Source organism: Zonotrichia albicollis, chromosome 5, assembly GCF_047830755.1.
Source record: "Zonotrichia albicollis isolate bZonAlb1 chromosome 5, bZonAlb1.hap1, whole genome shotgun sequence".
NCBI lineage: Eukaryota > Metazoa > Chordata > Aves > Passeriformes > Passerellidae > Zonotrichia > Zonotrichia albicollis.
The window spans coordinates 27,545,354-27,566,628 of record NC_133823.1 but is presented as its reverse complement, the minus strand read 5'-3'; the positions used below and the strand labels follow the sequence as shown (position 1 = coordinate 27,566,628).

General features: G+C 40.3%; 2 protein-coding genes across 2 annotated transcripts; both read left to right on the top strand.

Moving 5' to 3' along the window:
- Positions 1 to 4,887: 4,887 nt before the first annotated feature.
- FGG (fibrinogen gamma chain) lies at positions 4,888 to 10,090 on the top strand. The gene is made up of 10 exons (XM_005486346.3): positions 4,888 to 5,042; positions 5,139 to 5,183; positions 5,574 to 5,757; positions 5,862 to 5,955; positions 6,903 to 7,033; positions 7,653 to 7,786; positions 7,921 to 8,105; positions 8,678 to 8,955; positions 9,294 to 9,463; positions 9,864 to 10,090. The coding sequence occupies exons 1-10, from the start codon at positions 4,971 to 4,973 to the stop codon at positions 9,876 to 9,878; spliced, it is 1,308 nt and encodes a 435-aa protein (XP_005486403.1). The 5' UTR covers positions 4,888 to 4,970; the 3' UTR covers positions 9,879 to 10,090.
- Positions 10,091 to 14,574: 4,484 nt separating this feature from the next.
- FGA (fibrinogen alpha chain) lies at positions 14,575 to 21,084 on the top strand. Its single transcript, XM_005486347.2, has 6 exons — positions 14,575 to 14,710; positions 16,493 to 16,621; positions 17,546 to 17,729; positions 18,014 to 18,159; positions 18,831 to 19,869; positions 20,232 to 21,084. Exons 1-6 carry the CDS (start codon positions 14,660 to 14,662, stop codon positions 20,939 to 20,941), a joined length of 2,259 nt encoding a protein of 752 aa, XP_005486404.2. The 5' UTR covers positions 14,575 to 14,659; the 3' UTR covers positions 20,942 to 21,084.
- The last annotated feature ends 191 nt before the right edge of the window (positions 21,085 to 21,275 follow it).

The window sequence follows — 21,275 nt, the reverse complement described above, 5'->3', positions numbered from 1 at the left end:
GATTTCTCTGACAGTCAGGCTTTCTCTGATTGTGTAAAAAGTACAAACAAAGTATTTTCCAGAGGTTTATTGTGAAATACATTACATTTTTGCTGTATTTTCTTTAATGGTATTGTCAAAAGATTCCTGTCCAAGCTAGCAATATCAGCCTATATGTTTGATTATTGAAGTAGACTCTGTTTAGTTTATTGAGGCTCTGTCCTCTCAACTAATTACAAAATACTCAGCAAATATTTGAATTTACTTCTTATCTCATTCCCTCAAATTAGTGCATCTCTCTGTTTAACAAATAAGTTCACTGTTCTTGCCCTCAAGGTAAAGCATACACTGCAATCTCTCTTCTGAAGACAGTCTGAATACCAACCTTTTCTAAGTGAATCAACAGCTGAAAACAGTTTCTGTAGATCAGTAAAGGCAGAGAATTTACTATATTGCATCAAATACCCCTAAATAAGCTCAAAAATTATGTTTCACTGAACTTGGTTTAGGGCTTTGTAGGAGATTTTTAGAATTTCAAGGTATAACATCATGTACTACAGGATGTTAGTACTATAGTAACTAACTAACATTCTGAAAAATGTTAGTTACTAACTAACTAACTAACTAACTAACAGAAAAACCTTAGTTATGACAAAACAGCAGAATGAGTTATCTTCTGAACCATCCTGACTCCATTCCTTTATATCACATTATTTTTTTCAGATATAAGATCACTCTTAATACCTTAAGATTTGAAAGAAGTTTAAATAAAATCTTTAATGCATCAAATTAGGCAAGCAGAACTGACTAAACAGAAACACAATAGGATTTTTCAAAAATGAGATACTAGCTCATTCAAACCATCAAATATCTGACCTATAGATATGAGGTGTCTTCAGAACTATCATGATGATTAGGTGTCTGGATTTTTGGCCCTTTAATTTTAACATATTTATTTAAATTTGTTTGTAGTAATATTTAATTCAAAATAAAAACTATGTATTAAAGCAATAATCCTTGGTTATCCTTTGCAAAAAAAGAAAGCATCTTTTATGTTATTAAAAGTGCTGATATGAACAATCATGAATCACTGTAACTTCCATGTTTTGATTTAAGAAAATACATTAGCCTGTAGGTATTAAAGAATACACTCTAAAGTGCATATTCCCAGTGTGGAGGCAGCAAAATACCCCATAATTTCTTTCCAAAATGAAAGGTTATGCCTGACATGAAGTACATACATTTCTTACTGTTTTTCGCTCAGTTTTCAAAGAAACAATTATTTCCAGCCAGTATTTGAGCAAAGTACCTGTACTGGTGTCACAAGTGTAAAGAAATTAAAGGCTCTCCCTTGCACAGCAACTGATTTTGTTTACTCATTTCGCTTCAGGAAGGGTGAGGAAGAAATGTGCTGCACAGAGTGGACTATGCAATTGGAAAAAAAATGTCGTTATTTACCTTTCGCCCACATTTTGAAAATTGAAAGAGAAAGATAAGTTTCAAAACTTTTTTTTCATTTTCACTTTAGTGCATTTGGCTTTCTCACCCACCATTGGTACAGCTTTGCTACGAGGCAGCTTTTTAGTTGTCTCTAGTTCTCATCCTAATTATCACACTTATTGATTGACCTAGAAAAGGGGATTTTGCCCACTAATCTGTTTAGTAATGCAAGCAGGGTGATACATGTTGGTGATAAATAGCAATTTTTCATAATTTAGCATTTGGTATTTTTCAATATTTATTTCTTTTTAAATAGGAAATATATCTTCTGGAGCATCTAAAAAAATGCAAGTTCATTTCAATTCTATTGAACGCTTTCAGTCAAATAGTAATAAAAGCCCATTGGAAATCTTAAAACTCATCACTAAACATTTCTAAAATGTTGTAGACTGATTTCTTAGGTTACATGCTTAAGGCAAGTAAGTATAAGCTTAAAAAACAGATGTTTTGCCAAGGCAGCCATAAGGATATTCTGATATTCAGGAACTAATTTACAGACACAAACGTGTTTGTTTTTCTGAGGAAAGGTTTTCTATGAATGACGGGCAGGTGTTGGCTAGCGTCCCTAGTGGCTGACAAAAAATGCTAATCAATACTGAGTTGAAGAAAGCTCTTTCAAACAAATAATGATTTTTACTCTCTCCTCAAAAATAAATTGCAGGAAAGGAGTACACTGAGTTTCAGAACTCTTCCTTCCATCTGTGCTGCCAGGAATTGTTCCTCATCTGTTACCAAACCAGCAATCAGAATTACTGGAAAGAATATACTGACCAGAAAATCAACTTGGCTAAATTAGGCTGGACACATCTGAGGGTACAATTAGGTCTCTGGCACACTGGTTTGGTAAGTGGGTCAGTTGTTTTGCAACCAGGACCCACCAAGGCAAAATGGTATGTAGAAGAGGAAAAATACCACATAGTCATTCCACTAAGAATATGTATTGCTTTCAACTTAATTAAAAGTAGGACTAAGATCTTTCTAAGTAATGAAAGGTGTAATAACAGAAGAAAAGAAAAAAGAAGCAAACGTATGAATTGATTAATTATTCATGACCATGTAATCCGTAAAGCAAACAAAAATTTCCTGAGGTTTAAATATTTACATCTTCTGCTGAGAAGTACCACGGTTGTAATGACAAATACAGGTAAGCAACACTTATAATTGCAGTGTGCAAATATTTGGTAATCATTGAGGCAATGTTGAAAATTGACTCCTTCATGAATGTAAATATGATAATTTTGTGTAACATAAGCATCTGACTGCAAACTCAGTTTTCCTATTCCTAAGCCATTTGTAAGAATAATGATCCTTTTGTTTTTCCCACCAATTAGACATTTACCTTGAACATTGAAACTCAATTTATACATTGTGATTATGTCATTATAGCCATTCTCATGCTTTAACTATAAAATCTTGGGGTTTTTAACTCAAAATGAACTAGGCTTTTACTGCCAGAGTTCACTGTTGTCATCTTCTCTGAAATTCTTGCCTAGGAACACAAGACAGTTTTTTTTTTCATTTTCTGCTACCAAATAGTCTTTTGATAGAGTTTCAAGCCTATATGTGCTACTTCTAATGACAAAAAGGAAAGATGTGTTCTTTATTCTGTCAGAGGATGAGGGATACCTGAATTGTGCTACGTGCTTCACCTATTGCCTCACAAACAGTACGTTCAGTGTACATCTGTGTTCAAGCTGTTACTTAACAAAGTTCATACCAGCTGCCCACTCATGCTCTCTTGTCACATCTAAGGGAGTCCTGCTGGTGCACAGCTTCTGGAATGGTATCTCTAGGACACTGTGGACACTTGTGTCATGAGCTGCAAAGATGAAGCAAAGCAAGCTCGGTGTATGAGCAGCAGTGACAAAGAGGTTCAGCCATGGTTTCCTCAGTCCATGTTAACAGCACCAGTGAAGCAACAGTAAAAAACACAATAGCAGATTGACTTCTATCCAGTCCTATTTACTTTATTTTCACACTTTAGGAAACAGAAGTGACTCTAAAAGGTGGAAACGTCCTATTTGTATCAGTAAGGTCAACAAGAGCTCATTCTGCACATAGCTCTTGAAGGGAATTAATAGCAGATTTGGAAAGACAAACCTTTAGCATCGATCATCCTTTGGAAAAGACTTTTGGCAGCCTGGCAACTAACTCACTGGTCATCAGTGCAGTTACTGGAAAGCTGACACTCAGGCACAATGCTTCAGCCTCACTTGTGTCACATCAGATTGATTTTTAGCATCCTAAACACTCACATTTCCTTCTGGCAATATGTGGGTGGATCTCTGAACTTGATGGGAGCCTTCTGTTTGATCCAATTTGACCAGATTGAAAGAGGATATACAGGTCAGGAACTCTCCATGTTTCAGGGCATAATCATATCTAATTTTCTAATAATCTGGTTCCTATATAATGCTTTTTTCCCCTTTTTAAAATCCCTATTAAGCCAAGTTGAAGAATTGATCCTGCTGTACAGAGACAAAGTCATTTGCCTGAAATCACAAAGCTGACCCCAGTAACAACAGATCTATCCCTGAGCCCCATTCTCACCATTCTTCTCATCATCTGGTCAAACGTGTAATGGACTCAAAAGCCTCATTCAACACTGCCTTATCGCACATTGTGCTGTACAGGCACAAAACCAGACTTTCTCTGCAGAAGCCATAGTTCGGACATTGAGTCTGGGTCATGAGTGGAAGGGTGTTAATGCTCCCAATACAGAGAGCATGCAAAAGGACATACTAAAGTAATTTGCTGGAACAAAGCCCATGGCAGAAGACAGGGCTTGTCAGCACTCTTGTAGCAGTATTGAAGAAGGCAGATACCAACAACATTAGCTCTCCAGCAAGGAAGCATTGACCAAAGTCATTGGAATGGACTCACTGTGTTGAAGGATAGGGAACATTCATTGCCTGTGAGAAATACCACAGACTTCTTTTCTGGATATGCCACTGCCCAATGACTTCACACCTTTCTCTGCCTCAGTTTTGTCATCTACAGAACTGGGAAAATGGTGTTGAGTCTCTTTGCAAAACATGTAGAGGTCTGTGGTGGGAAAGACCTACTTAATCCCAAATATCATTTGTTGTTAGGCAATTGATGGTTGGTACAGATAATTCAGATTGCTGCTGTGGCTTTTCCCTGTGCTGTTAGAGTGAAACCTCTGCCAGCCCCTGTTACAAAACGATGTATGAGTTTGACGATGTTTGTGATGAGATGTAGCGTCTCCATGCCTTGCCTCACCTTCCTGCCTCCCCTGAGACCTGGCTGGAGCAGCGATCAGGCGACTAAGCGCAAAGCGGGTTCTGAAAATGGGAGGAGTGTATGTGCAAATTCTGGGAATCCACCTCAGATCCCTACCCCACCTCTTCCCACCACCTCCCAGAGCCCGCCCCCAGCTTCAGCCTGCTGCCTTAAACTGCTGCCCCCCTGCGCTGGGCTGGACATTCTCGGCTGCTGACTGCACAAGTGGCGCGGGTGGGACAGACACGATGGGGCTGAGGCTGTGCAGCTGGGCTCCCCTGGGCGCGCTCCTCTCCCTGCTCCTGTCCACCAGCTTGGCGGTAAGTGAAGGGACAGCCTGGAGGAAACTGCGTGCCAGCGCAGAAAGGGGTCTTGGAGAAAATCCACTAAAACCAGCCCTCTTTTCTTCTCTTCAGTACATTGCTACCAGAGAAAACTGCTGCATACTGGATGACAGATTTGTAAGTACCTGAACAATTTTCTTTTATCTTAAGAATGTAACTAAAGCTTTTCTATGCTGATTATTAACCAGTGTTATCACTTGAACCCCATCATTGTTTTCTGCACTTATTAAGTGTGCTTTGCTTAAACCTGTCATTTGCTGATAGCAGTATATGCTTGGTAAAAGTGGATGAAAGCACATATCCAGCAGATGCTACAATAATGGCATGCACTGTTTTCTTGCTGCGTGCATGTAGTGTCTCTGAAAATTCAAAGTCTGCTGCTAATGCCTGCCCTTTTTTATCCTTTATCATTTGTGCCAGCAGTGACTGAAAGTTCCTCTGCCCACACGTTCTGCTCTGCTTGCTTTGCCCCTGAAACACTGACAGCTGTGTCCCTTTACTCCTTAGGGTAGCTTCTGCCCAACAACTTGTGGCATTGCAGATTTCTTTGCTAAATACCATGCCATTGTGGATAATGACCTGCTGGAAATGGAGAGAATTTTGCAGCGTATTTCTAATGCCACAGTAACAGCAAACGAAGTGATCCAACACATCCAAAACCTCTATCCTTCAGAAAAGCAGATATTACCAAGTGAGCATATAAAAATAAGTACACAACTGAAAAATATTATTTATGTGGTTTTCTTTTTTCAATTTTCCTAACTACAATTATTTTGTACCTTTTCTGTTTTACAGATGCACTTGATGATTACACTCAGAGGTCCAGGAAAATAATTGAAGAAATTGTCAGATATGAAAAGACTATATTGTCTCATGAAACTACTATACAGTAGGTATCTTCCACTTCTTTTATCAGTGACAATTCAAATTGTTTTCTTTCTGTTCTTTTGTCAAGTGCCAAAAAGCCTCTCCCAGAAAGGTTTTTTGTGCTCTTGAGGACAGTTCTGCCCACACTGGCATTAGTAGCTACCTAGCAAGACACAGAAGGATCATGAGGATCTGATACTGAATTCTCTGCTCACCTGGACAAACTGTTAATTGTGCAAGAAGTACAAGATAAGAATTGCCATGAAGCCTGGCAATATTTTTATTTATGTTTCCCCTGCTGTGCCAGCTCTCCCTAAATTTTTTTTCATGACCTTTGGAGGTCATGAGTTTTTGCTGTAAAGCAGAGCATGTGGAGTGTTTGTGCAATCATTTACTCTGGCCAATTTTGTTGCATACATCCATGAAAATTAGCTCAGTTACCTAGTTCTAAATCATAAGTAACTATAAACTTAGTGATAGTCTTTTATAAGTAAACATTGGAAATAGAATTGAAAACATCATTAATCTTACTAAATCTTAAGGATATGTTTTTTGACAGACCTCTGCTTCTATGACATTATGTCAAAAATTTTCTTAGGCATTCTGACACTTTCAGCAGTTTATTTAGAGCACTTATGCTTTACAAATACATCCATAATTGAAGAGGAGTTTATTCTTTACATCAGGAGAGGAAAGTAAAACTTTCCATAGAGTTATATTAATACGTTAATTACTGGTTAGAGTTTTGCTGGTTAGAGTCAAGTTTTGCATATGGTTAAGTTTTGTATGAGGTTAAGCCTGTGCTTTCCCATTTTGCCTGTCCTTAACTCTGAATACCAGTGCTGAGAGAGCCACCCCATTTTACAGGGATGCATTAAATCCATGAGGCATGTGTCCAGGGGAATGAATGGGAATTACACATTCCCAAACAGCAGGTACAACAATCCATTTTTGTGTCTCTCTGTCCAGACAGTTGACAGACACACATATAATGAACGGCAACAGGATCACAGAGCTGAAACAGAAGATTGCCCAGCTTGAGTCACTCTGTCAGGAGCCGTGCAAGGACCAGGCTGAAATTTACGAGACAACTGGAAGAGGTGTGCAGAATGTTCCCTCTATGGTGGAGGGTTAATTCACTACGAGTGCTGCTGCTTGGCATCACAGCAATGATTTGCTTGGAATCTTGTGGGTCATAGACTTCTGCAAAGATACATAAAATTGCACATTATAAAACCAGTCAGTACACATTAGATGATCTGCAGGCAAGGATTCAAATGGAACTTAGTTCTTGCTTGGCCTTTTTGGCCAAAATGTGTGCTAAACACGAGGGACATGACTAGAGTTTCCATGGACCTGGGACTAAGAGAAGATAACTCACCAGATTTCTACTAAGCCATGTGGAAAAAAAATTAATTATTCCATTAGGTCCAGAATTAACTTTCTTTGTTGCTGTGGTAATCAATGCAATGACTATGTTTTACACTGCTTAAACTCTACATGAGACTAAATTCATCTTCACCTTACACAAGTCCTGTGACCGTCAGTAGGGTTTTTTATGGCAATGACATTGAACTATGTGGACTCAGTAGCTTAATTTGCAACAATGGTATTTAGATAAGTTGCATTTCTTTCACTAAAAAAGTTAAAATATAAAATAAATGTAAGGATAGAATTGTAGCTAAATTGAAAATGATCTTTGGAATATCTTAACTTCAGATTGTCAAGACATTGCAAATAAGGGTGCAAGGAAAAGTGGACTGTACTTTATCAAGCCTCAGAGAGCCAAGCAGTCATTCCTAGTCTACTGTGAGATTGACTCATATGGCAATGGCTGGACAGTACTACAAAGGGTATGTCACTTATGTATTATTGCTGTAAACAACCTTTTTGCATGAGTACTGGTTTTATTTACCTACATATGATACATATCTTTTTGACTGAGGTTTTTATTTTTGTTTTTGGTATTCGTGGTTTATTTCTCCAGAGACTGGATGGGAGCGAAGACTTCAGTAAAAATTGGGTTCAGTACAAGGAAGGATTTGGACATCTGTCTCCAGATGACACCACTGAGTTCTGGCTGGGCAATGAAAAGATGCATTTAATAACTACACAGTCCACTCTGCCATACACCTTACGAATAGAGCTGGAGGACTGGAGTGGCAAAAAAAGGTATTTGCTTATTTTGCTGCTAAGAATGACAGCTTAAAACCTCCTGCTCCCACTGCTGCATCAGTTTGTACTGACAAAAGGTTGCTCCTAAAAATTTATGAACTCTTAGACCAGATAACGTGTGCATGGAACTGCTTTGGCTCCTGAGCTTACAGCTGTGACAGCAGTCACTGGGTGTTGCAGTCACATGGGCCTGTCATAAGGCCACATGCTGTCAGCACTCATTTATTTGGCAGAAAGAATCTGTTTCTTCTCTCCAAGTTTCTTTGTCTTACATGTCTTATGGACTACACATATATATGTGTGTGTGTGTCTGTGTGTGTGTTGATAATATAGATATTTCATACATCACTAAAGACTAGTAATCAGAAAATATGTCGGGTACTGGAGCACAAAAGTTGATCGGATGTGTGTCACTGAACTGAAGCCCACAGTCACATAAAAACAATTCGTTCTGAAATGCTAGGATGCAATAAATGCCTTTTCTGCAGTTTTAGTGCTGATGCATTTTTCACTTGTGCATATGCTGGGAATGCAGCATGCCCACGTTGAGCCCTGCCCTCTGTTCCCAGCACTGCTGACTACGCTGTGTTCAGAGTGGGGAGTGAAGAGGACAAGTACAGACTGACCTATGCCTACTTCATCGGGGGTGATGCCGGGGATGCCTTCGATGGATTCAATTTTGGGGATGACCCAAGTGATAAATCCTACACCTACCACAATGGCATGCGGTTCAGTACCCACGACAATGACAATGATAACTATGAAGGCAACTGTGCTGAGCAGGATGGATCTGGGTGGTGGATGAATAGATGTCATGCTGGCCACCTCAATGGCAAATATTATGTAGGTAAGGTGTCTTCTGAGTGCTTATATCCAGGACACCACGTTTCAGTGACAAAGGAAAATGAATCACGTTTGTAGAGTACACTTTGCCTTCTGGATTTTCCAAAGCTGGCATAGTCCGTTCTTTGCAATAATTGTTAACACCAGTGGTAGGAATTTGTTACTGCTCTCCATTCCAAAGTGGGATAATCAATCCTGAGAGAAACAAAATAGGGGGAGAAAGAGGGTGAACAGAGTCTGTTAGATCACCCAGGGGAGCCATGGAGGTGTCAGGACCAGAAAAATGTATGGGCACTATTTTAGAAAGCTATCAACTGTTTTGCTCCAACTGTTTTTTCCTAGGTGGTGTGTACACATCAGAAGATGCTGGTCCTGCTGGATTTGACAATGGCATTATCTGGGCAACCTGGCGTGACCGGTGGTACTCCATGAAGAAATCTGCCATGAAAATCATCCCATTCAACAGACTGTCAGTGGATGGACAGCAGCACAGCTTAGGCAATGTCAAACAGGTTCGACCACAGGGCCAAGGAGATATTTAAAATTAACACAGACCATTTTAATAATAATTGAAACACTTCAGTAATAATTTCAAATAGTGAGCATGGACAGCTGAAGTTAAGCCTGCTGCATCTTAGAGAAGCTGGCTTTTTTTATCATTTTGTCACAGTAGTAGTAGTCACATTAGTACTTTAATTTTAGTGCACCTTCTTCATTACTGTTTCTTTTAATGGATAGATAAATGAATAATCTCATGATCAAGAATAATCCCTTGCTTTTGTGTATATTAAAAGCTGCTTTTTTAATTTCCAACTAATATAACTATGTACGGACACTATCAACATGTCATCATAGCCTTAGGTACTTCTTTCATTAGAAGAACATTAAAATACTCTTTTTTTTCTGTTTTAGGTTGGAGACGCATAAAGAATGATTTGAAAAAGACCATGCTGAACAGGAAAAGCAAATCTTTTCTAAGACACTGAACTTAACAAACATTACACAGTTCAGTTTTGACTACAAAGCAGCATTGACTGTAAGATACCCAAACCTGCCCGTTCCCTGAGCAGTGCTTACCTTTGCTGATGGTTGTTTGTTTTTTTTTCTTATTCTCAATAAATTTTTGATTATTACAAAAAGGCCTGAGTTTGTTATCTGTGGTCTACAGCTGGCCAAGCAAGGCAATGAAAACTTTTGATAGGTGGATCAAACCTACTTGATTCAGTCATTCCTGAATTTCACACCAGCAGTTCCTGCTCTTTGTTTAGACTGATGTGTTCAACCTATTTCTCCATAAATGTGACAAGTATCCATAAGTTTTGAAGTTTTCTAATAAAGTTGTTTGGTGACATAGATCAAAGTACATAGCAAGTTGAAAGTAGCCTACTTTACTGCTGAAGACTATTTAACTTAGGTTACCACAAAGTAATGAATACATTTTTAGTTGGGATGTGCTAGGTAATATCAATGACCAAGAAAAGGTATTTTATTCCAGACCATACACATTAACAAGTTTGTCAAATTTTACTCGGAGTAAGTTTCATTTCCTATATGACACATAGTAGTACATAGTACACAAATATTTAAAAATTACTTCAATATATTCAGTGCCATGCAACCAAGAAATATTAAAATTTGCAGCAGAAATTGATTGCATTTTACTTGCATTTTCTTTCTCTGGATCTGATAATAATTTCCCATGTGATCCACATCAGCAAATCCACAGCACGGGTCACGACCAACAAAGTGCTGTCTGAATGTACCTCCTCAAAATCTGATGAGTGCATTTGAGGGATGTGTTAGCCAACCAAATTAGGTTTGTGAGTAAATTGCTCAACAAAAGATATGCCCAGAGCTAGAAACTATAACTATCTCAAGCTGATGCATTAAGTAAAATAGGAAGTGTATCCTAGTCTATATATTTTTAGCTACTTACGAAAGACCAGAAGTTTGCCTGGTACCTCTAAATAGCACATTCAAGTGCTTTATTTTAAAGACAGGAGGACATTGCAGTGATAAAAGAGACCTTACAATCAGTTCATGCTGCCTCAGCAGTTTTCCAGTTTTGTTGCCCAGATGCCTCCTGAGGCTGGTGCTGAGCATCTTTCCTGCATCTGAGTCTCCACATCACAATAAACTGGCAACTCTCTCTCATTTTTATTAAGATTTTGACATAGTTGAATTTTTTCTCTTGGGCCAAAATCTAAGAGGAAGACAGGTTTCTCAGGAGAGAAGAAGGCCTCATTAGCTAGGGTCAGATGAGGTTAACAATGGCTTGAGAAGAGGAATGACGCCTCCACTCCACTGAACTGGTATATTTGCACAAATCTGTTGCACCCGTCCAACCAGCCATGGTGCACATCTCCCTGCCAGCCTTGACACTCAATTCCTCACCAAGCAAAGCAGTTTTCCTGATGAACATTTTGTGCTGTAAGGACGCTCCTGTTGCTCCATGGAGCTGAAGCAGTATGTGTAGAGAGGCTGGAGAGAAGGATGGAAGGGAAGGGTTGGCAAGCCCAGTCTCCTCCTTGTTCTGCAAACACCACTTGAGTAGCATTGGTTGAGTCCCTTCCACTTTCTGTTTTCAATTTATGCCACCTATGACATGACTTTAGGTTGATATTATTTACATATTTTCAACATGGATTTAAAAAGTATTCTTTTCACCTCTGTTTGATATCTATATTTACACTCTGCTAGATGAGAATTGTTATTGCCTCTCCTGATTTAGATTTTGGCTGCAATTTGATGGCCATCTGCTGTAATTACACACATTTCATGGATGTGAGCTGGCATTTTATGGATTGCTCACCCTAACTAAGATCAGCTTATTCTTCCAGTTGGTTTGCTGATGGGTGTCTTTAAGTTTTCAAAAATCATTTTCATCTCTGGAGAGGAACATTTGCTCCAGTGGTTAGAAGGGTCAGAATCAGCAAATCCAAGAAGCCTGATCTTTCAATTAAGTCCTATGCCAGAGTTAATCAGTGAGTCTTCAGGGTCCCAGCCCACTGTTGTGTTCTCTGGGCCCTGGAAGAAATCTGGCAGCACTTGTGCCTCTGGAAGCTCCTTGCTAAGGTATCCAATACCATATTTATCAGAAAGAGGCTGTAAAAGACCTGGTTTTTCTAACACTTAAAATAGAATAATGCTCTCAGTATTTTTTTTTTTGCAAGCAAGTACATTGCAATTGAACTTACTGCCCCTATTTTGTATGCTGAGAGCTGAGCATATTTCTCTTTTCTAAATAATTTCTTATCATACATGACCCTCACACTGTAGCCTATAGTAAAAGTTACCTGTGTTTAGAAAAGTCTGTACCTCTCACTTTATAAAAGTTTATTAAAGGATTTGGTGGCCTTTGTTTCACACCTTGAGCTTTCAGTGACTCTTCCAAAGACCACTGGAGCATAAAAAAGAAGAATCTCACTCCAAAGGCAAGGGGGGAAAAAAACTGAATGAGGAAGATGTAGAGGAAGAAAGAAGCAAATAAAGTGGATTGACTGCAGGACTTCTGGGTTCCTCAATTCTCGGATATTGCATTGGGAAAATGTGGGACAAAGTGCTGGGACTGACTAGTAATGACTTCAGAAGTGTTAGGTAGTCTGAGGAGCATATGAAGAGAAAGTGAAGATGAGAGCTGAGTCTGAAGGAGAATGAAGTCTAAGACAAAGCATCCAAAGGCAGGTTATGAATGAGCAAGCAGGAGGAGCAGAAGGCACCGCTTGGAAGCTGGTGGTGGGGCAGGAGACACAGAGGGTGCTGGGCAAACAAGGTGAGGCTCACATCTAGGGCACACAAACCACCTCTAAATCCCAGACTCCCCGACTGTTACTGCGGCATTTAGCCAAAAGCAGGGCAGATGAAGTAGTGAACTGCACTTCTGTCCTTTGATCCTGAATTAAAGTTAAATCCAAAGTTTGTCTAGCTCTTGGCCTCCAGCCTTTCAAACAAACACCGACAGAAGTGACTGAATGATTGCAACATGAAAGCCGAGGTACAGGCTGAAGGTCAGGCACACAGATTCAGCCCCTGACTGTAAAGCCTGAGAAGCTCCTCCTTCACCCCAGCTTCCCCCAGCAGCTGCCTTCGCAGCAAGCAGGAAACCCCTCTTAGCTTACCTAATGTTTATGATCAGATATCAATTATTTTTCCAGTCCCTCTAGCCTTGGTGGCTGAGTTTTACTTGGACCAGAGATAAGTTTGCTGTGTTTGAGTGTCACCAGAGAGCTGTGCCATCCCTCAGGGTCAGAAGAGGTCTGGAACATGCTACTTGCCATGTCCCCTATTACCCTGGTGACCAGTGCCTGGAACATCTCCTAGCAAATTGTCACATCCTCTGTCACCGTGGTGGCAAAGGCAGAAATTCTTCTGCTTTGTGTGCTCTTACTACTATTGATTTTTAAGGCCCATTAAATTACAAATATAATGTTATTATTGATGATCACAAAATCAAGCATTGACAAACTGGGAAGAGTTAGAACCCAAGCGGCACATCTCACATCTGCATTATGAAGGATGCTTTAGTTGTTGCATAGATTCTAACACATATAGATAGCAAGACAGGGTGGGGCACAGTGGTGCCTTACTTACAGCTGATACCCTGCAGAATTAGGGGCTATTCCTGCCCTGATCAGCCAGTTCCTGTGGGACCAGAGGAAAGACACTCATGTGTCCCAGAGCTGGCTGCCAGCTGTTCCCCCTGAGCCCCGTGGTGCTGGCACAGAGAGGCAGCTGCCAGCAATGGGAGCTGCACTTAGGGTGTGCTCTGAAGGCTTCAGGCCATCAAAATGGATCCCAAAAATTAATAGCTACTTCTGGACTTAACCTTCCCACCTGGTTTCTACAACTGTGAAAAGGGGGAATTCATGGCCAGGGAATGAATGTAATGTACCACAGGAAAATCCTTAAAGCTTTAAGCAGTCTGCAGAGCATCACCCTACAATGAAAAGAGTGTACAGCTCTGGGCAGATGCTTGCCTGTGGAGCACCATCCCCGTGCTCAGTGTGAGGCAGAAGGGGTTCAGTGGAAGAAATATCATATGTGATCCTGTGGTAAAGCACAGTCCATGACTGTATGCCCAAGGGGAACCCACAAAGATTGCACCTGCAATTCCTGTGCTCCTGAGCAGGAAGATCACAAGCTTTTTCACAAGTGATCACAAATTTTTTCACAAAACTCACCAGAGATTTTTCACTGGACTTTTGTGTCTGTTATAGAGTTAAAAACTGAGCTTTTTTGAGTTTGGGACATTCTCTATGGACCTCAGTATATTTTGTTCAACACCAACACGCAGGCAAAGCAATGACTTCCTTTTTCAAACATCAGCTCTTTGTTTATGCAGCCAAATGCCCATCACACTGAGTGTGTGTTTTCCAGCAGGTAAGCACTGCTGGATCCCACTGGCTCTGACACACATCTTGGTTGACTGTCCAGTTACAAGAAACAGTTTTAGACAGAATTTTTTCCTGGAATTCTTGGTGTTGCCCGCATGTTGGTGTTGAACAAACTTATCTGGAGCAAATAACACCAGAAACTTGTGCAAGAGGCCTTAAGTAATCACTGAAGGGGGAGGGGGGCATATGGTGTGTTTTTTCTACAAACAGAAGGGAGCATAATGATTAATCTCAGCTTCACATTCAGGTTTAAATTGCACCAAAAGACTGGCAGAAAGCATCCTTTCAGTCAGAGTTGGTGCTCTTCTCCTGAAGATGATACCTGTGAGGATCCTCAGTGTGCTCCTGTGCCTCAGCATAGCCTGGGTATGAATTTGCTTACTTGATTCTTTTTGTATCTTTCTGCTTTGAATAGTAAGCATTTATTTAATGTTCATTCATGAGATAGATACATTTTGTCTATCACCTAGCTTGTAAAATTCAGTGCACACACATATGCAGCAGCTTAGTGTAACTACTTCACTGATGAAGCTTCATCGCTACTTTTGGAGTATCTAGACCTCTATTGTTTTGCTTAACTCAGTTTTGCTGAATTTGCCAGGCTTCAAGAGCAGCAAAGCAAATCCATTTACATGAATTCAAACATTCATAGGTGATGTTCTAAGTCTTTAACATAACTGGCTGGATGCTAGTAGCTCCAGCCATTCAGGAATTTTCATGTTTATTGGGATGATTTGTGCTTTCCTTTGGACAGTGTTTCAGTATAGGAATGTGCCCCTTTCAGCAGGATCTTCTACCTACAAGTGATGCACAATTCCTTTATTATGAAAGACACATTTAAAAATAAGGACTCTTGTAGCAGCAACATCAGCTTAAACTACAGCTATGTAAGAATCAAATTTTTGATAAGGAAGGAGATTAACTTGATTTTCAACTGTGCTAATATAACCTTTTTTCCCTCCCATTGAGGACTCAGTCCATAATCTTATGTTATATTCTTTACATTTTCCTTTGTGGCTGTTGGTTTGGTTTTTTTTTTTTAAATAAAGTGCCTGTTTTAACAAATGACAGAAATTATATGAAGCAGCTGGGACAAAACAGAAGCAGTCATATTGGAGTTGTCAATGCCTAAAGGGCATTTTTGGGTATATGTGCTACTTTTAGGAGGCACTTGGGCCAGATCAAATCATTAATTAATGAAACTAATGAATTTGAATCTGCTGATTTTAATAAAGACATTCCAGTTCCTCAGAGTTGTTCTGACCCTGGAGATAAGAATTAGGATTACTTTCTCAGCTTCAGAATTAATCATCAATCATAATAAGAAGTAGTCATTAATATTTTCAAGCATTAATTATAATGTTTGAAAAGCACAAAATGTGCACAGAGGATTGCAGTCAGACCTAATTACATCTTAAACACAGGTTTCTTTAATGAAAAAAAAATGGAAAAAAAATGGTCTTTTACTAAGTGATAACACTGCAGGAATCTTTATTGTGTTTTGGCCTGGAATTATCTTGTTTATCACTTTTTTTTCTCAGGTTTGAAGAAAACCTCAGTGTATTTATTTTGCTTCTTTCTATTAACATAGTGAAATCCATCCAGCACTGAAATTGTTTTAATTGTGTTAGTAGGTTTCTTGCTCTTTCTGTCAGGCAAAACCCTGTTACAAGCTTCCAGTTAGCAACTGTGATTAAAATCAGAAACTCTAGTGGAAAAATCATATATCTGTAAGCTACTTTTGTGTAGACTGAAGGTGGTGAAGTGACAATAAGAATTTTAGAGTGTTGCAGCTAATGGGAATAGTATTTTTAAAGTATTTATTTTTACTTTTCCAGTTTCAGTCTAATTTCAAGTTAATTTTATATTTACACACAGGACAAAATATTTCTGTGGAATGATACGATCATAATGTATCCTGAGCATCACTAGCTCTCTACATGAAAGCATTAATTTTAAGAGATGTAAAGCTTTATTCTGACTAAACAAACGATGTAATATCTTACAAGAAATGTTGGGTGTGATGCTTACCAGATGGCTGTCATTGCCACCCATGAGCTGTGTGAGGGCATGAGCTTTGTGTTTCTGCTTCCTTGACATCTGTTCACTGAACCTTGCTTTTACTTTTCCCCTTTTTCCTGCTGGCAGGCACAAGATGGGAAGACTGCCTTTGAGCAGGGGGGTGCAGGAGTGCGTGGTCCCAGGATTGTGGAGCACAAGTCCCCGTCCAGCTGCCAGACTGAGAAGAACTGGCCCTTCTGTGCAGATGATGACTGGGTGAGCCACTGACACTGGGGCAAAAGGGGGGGCTCAGCTGGATCAGCAGCTGGATCAGCAGCTGGATCACTACATCAGGTGCCACAGGCCAGCACAGGGTTCAGCATTACGACCGAGGTAACTCTTCAGGTCGGGGCAGCCTGCACAGATCTCCTGTGGGAAACAAAGGAGAAAAGGGGAAAATGAAGACAAAATAAACAGGGAGAAGTTTGCAGTGGTGCAGAATGAGAAGAGAAAGTAAGTCTGGAAAAGACAGATTAAATAAACAAAGGCTCACTGTAGAAAAGCATAAGAATTGTTTCTTGTCAGAATTTTGGTATTGCCACATTTGGAGTTCATAAAATAAAGGCATCAGAAAGAGAATTGTGATAAAAAGAAAAGAAGTAGCTAGAAATCACATACTCACAATCACTCACTAGTTAATTTTTTAGGAAGTCAGATTACAAAATGCTCAGTAAATGCTTCAAAATAATTGACCAGATGTTTTTGTACAAAATGCTCAGTAAATGCTTCATAATAATTGACCAGATGTTTTTGTACATAAGCTATTAATTTCTCTCTTTCTTGCCTCTTGCATCTCAGTCCTTTTCTATGCTACATTTATTTGATGACTTCTTGGCAAAGAGCTGAAGTCTATCAGAACACTAAGCTTTTCTGAGGAAAACTTGGCTTAAAAATGCTAGCCTCTAACATCCTCCCTGAAACTGGATGACAGACATCTTACAGCAGACCCTTAGGAAATATATATGTATCTACAAAAAAAATCTCACCCATGAGGAACAGAGGAGAGGGGTAACTAAAGGTTTACTTGTTCCACACCCCACAGTTACAGCAGGTTTCTGAGTACATGCTTCACAGATTCCGTTGTACAAGATGTTTACTCTTGAGGATTTTAGCACAGTTATTTCCCTCTTTCAATTCTAGGGTGCAAAATGTCCATCGGGATGCAGAATGCAAGGACTGATTGAAGAAAAGGACCAGGAATTCAGTCAAAGAATAGAAAAAATCAAGAAACTGCTCTCAGATAATGAAAACAACTATAAGAAGTCCAATCAGATAATTGAGGAAACTGTAAATACAATAAAACCAAACCTGGACAGTGCTCAGGGTGAGTATCTTGGGTCCAGTTTTATTATCCATTACTGAATTACTGCTTTCTTGTGAATAAGCCATATGTAGTGAAAATACAGGCTGCACTGGATATTATTATCAGGAAACAGAACAATCATATTAACGGACTTTTAACTAGTTAGCAAAAATTAATTTAATCTGCTCAGTACTATGAGAAATATGTTCTCAATTATGTGTTTAATTACATATTTTAAAATATGATACATATTTAGGAAAGAAAAGCACACGGGCATAGCTGACTGTGAGGCATTTTTATTTCAGAGCTTGATGAGACTTATGGTCGCCTGTCAGGAGAACTAAGACGGAGAATTATGACATTAAAGCAGAGAGTTGTCACTCAAGTGAACAGGATTAAAGCTCTGCAGAGCAGCATCCAGGAACAAGTGGTGGAGATGAAGCGCTTGGAGGTAGGTGGCTGCCATGCCCTTCCCATTCTCTCCAGTGCTTAGCTACAGAAAGGGGAGCTGTGCGTTGTGGTGAGCAGTGCTCCTGCTGGGAGAAAACATGGTGCAACTCTCACAGCACCTGACTTGCTGAGACAAATCCCCAAATGAGTTGCTGCCTATCCATCCTGATTTTCTACTTCTGCTCTGTAGGAACCAGCATGAGTTACATGAGTTTCTAGTCCCATCTACTGCTTCTCTCTCAGGTCACAACCATACTCCCTCTGCTGATAACTGCTTCTGTATGAGGCGTTTCTCCTCCTGCAAGGAGCTGCTGAGTAGTTGGAAAAGGGATGTGCTCTGTCAATCCCCAGTGCTGCCACTGCTGCCCACAGCTAGGGTGGGTATGAGAACCTGTGTTCCCAGGTTGCAGACAGTTCTGATGGTAACGCAAGGAAAAGTCATGGCACCAACAGTGGTTTTTATCAAAGGCTCATTTTGATTCCTAGAACAGAAACCCATCATTTGGGTCATTTGAGAAAGCAATGGTAACCCCATGACAGAATCTTCCACTCTCAGCTGTAGGTGGGAGGTACTAGGGCAGCTTTCATCTTTCCCCTGCTCAGTAGAAGATATCCTTGCTTGAGAAAGTTGGGAAAGCTCCCTAACCAAATTACTTCTCTCTGGTAATGTAGGTGGACATTGATATTAAGATACGAGCTTGCAAAGGAACCTGTGCTAGAAGTTTTGATTACAAGGTGGACACAGAAAGCTACGACAACATCCAGAAGCAGCTTGTCCAAGCCAACTCCATCAACTTGCACCCAGAGCTTCAAACAATCCCCTTGAGCACACTGAAAATGAGGCCACTTAAGGACTCTAATATTCCTGATCATTTTAAGCATAAGCCTCTCCCAGAAATGCAAGCTCTGAACATAATTAATGACATCAAGCAGATGGAAGTGGTATTAGAAAGACCAGAAGCAGACACGAAACCCTCCCGAGGCGACAGCTTGTATCGCACGGCAGAAGCAAGGGGGGATGAATCTTCATACCCCAGCAAATTAGTTTTTCCCACCCATGGGAGAGAAACCGTAAGTCTGGAAGACAAAACCTCCTCTGCTGTTCGTAGATGCACCAAAACTACCACCAGAAAAGTGGTCTCTGGGCCTGATGGCCCTAGAGAAGAAGTATTTGAGAAAACAGTCTCTTCTGATGGCTCAGACTGCGCCTATTTACCTGGAAATGTTGGAGGGGAAGGGACCACCTACCATTTTAGTGGTGCAGATGCCGTGCACAAGCTAGAGACTGTATTCCCTGAGCTAGAGTCATTTTTTACCCCCGACTCTCCATCCGCTGCTACTAAGCACGTTAGTGGATCTAGCAGCTTCACTACCAGCAAACACACAGGCAGTAGCCACATAGGTACAGGAGCTTATGGGGGAAAAGTCAAATTTGGAGACTTAGGAGAGGAGGAAGAAGATGACTTTGGAAGACTTCAGCCATCTGGATTCCCATCTGGCAGTGCAAGTCACTCCAAGACTGTAGCAACCAGCTCTTCTAGTTTCAAGAAGGGAGGCTCTACTTTTGAAACCAAATCAGTAAAGATCCGTGAAATAAATGAGCAGCTAGGTGGGTTGGAACACGATCAGAGTGCAGAGGATACCCCAGACTTTCAGGCACGCAGCTTCAGATCGTCAGGAGGGAAGCGAAGGACACCCAGCACTGGGAAAGGTAGTTATTGAGGTAATGGAGCCAAACTCCATCCATAACCAAACTGACACATTGATTTTAGATACTGTAGTACAACAGTGTGATGATTAAAGTGCAAGCACTGTGTCTGTTTGTTACCACCTCAGAAACAAAAGGGAAAATATTTCATTAATACTCAGGTATTACATAGACAATTCACAATGTAAGAAATACGTAAAGTTTTCTTTCCTGAATTCTTTCTAATGTTGCCTGTCACTACACCTAGCATAGTCCAAGACGTGTTTAACACTTTTCCTCTGAGCTATTGGTATTTGGATTCCTCTGAACCTTTTATTAAATTTTGCTGATAACTTCTGTCAAACCAGATCAACTTTTTTTTTTAGACTGTGATGATATCCGCCAGAAACACACTTCTGGTGCCAAAAGTGGCATTTTCAAAATCAAGCCAGCGGGATCCAATAAGGTTTTGTCAGTTTATTGCGACCAAGAGACCACTTTGGGAGGATGGCTATTGGTCCAACAAAGAATGGATGGATCAGTGAATTTTAACCGCACCTGGCAAGACTACAAGAAAGGTTTCGGCAGCGTGGATGGCAGGGGGCGAGGAGAGTTGTGGCTGGGCAATGAAAACCTGCACTTGCTGACTCAGAATGATACTGTGCTGCGGGTAGAGTTAGAGGACTGGGATGGGAATGCAGTGTTTGCAGAGTATCTCGTGCAGGTAGGGTCTGAAGCTGAGGGGTACACCCTGGCCGTGTCCTCCTACGAGGGCACTGCCGGGGATGCCCTGGTGGCTGGCTGGCTGGAAGAGGGCACCGAGTACACCTCCCATGCCCAGATGAAGTTCAGCACCTTTGACCGGGACCAGGACCACTGGGAGGAGAATTGTGCCGAGATGTATGGGGGGGGCTGGTGGTACAACAGCTGCCAGGCTGCCAACCTCAATGGCATTTACTACCCGGGCGGCCACTACGACCCCAGGTACAATGTCCCCTACGAGATCGAAAATGGCGTAGTCTGGCTGCCATTTAAAGCCTCTGATTATTCCCTAAAAACTGTTAGAATGAAAATCAGGCCCATAGAAACGCTGTAGAAAGACAGGCCTTTAATGCGTGTTATGACTACAAGTTGAAAAGATTTTTTTATACATGCATGTATGATGAACCTTTACCCTGTGAATCTGAAGGCAACTGAGCACATTTGGAGATTAAAAAATAAAAAATGATTAATTATCAATGAGACTTTTTTGATTTTGTTTTTAACTGACAAGGAAATATTGATTTAAAAACCCTTTTGATATGAACTTTGTCCATGTCTTTGGCAGCTCACACATTGACTTGAGTTAAAAAATTTTAATTTGAGTTATTTACTTTGTTTTAGGAATATTAAAGAAGTAAAAAGATTTAGAAATATGTTCACAACAAGAT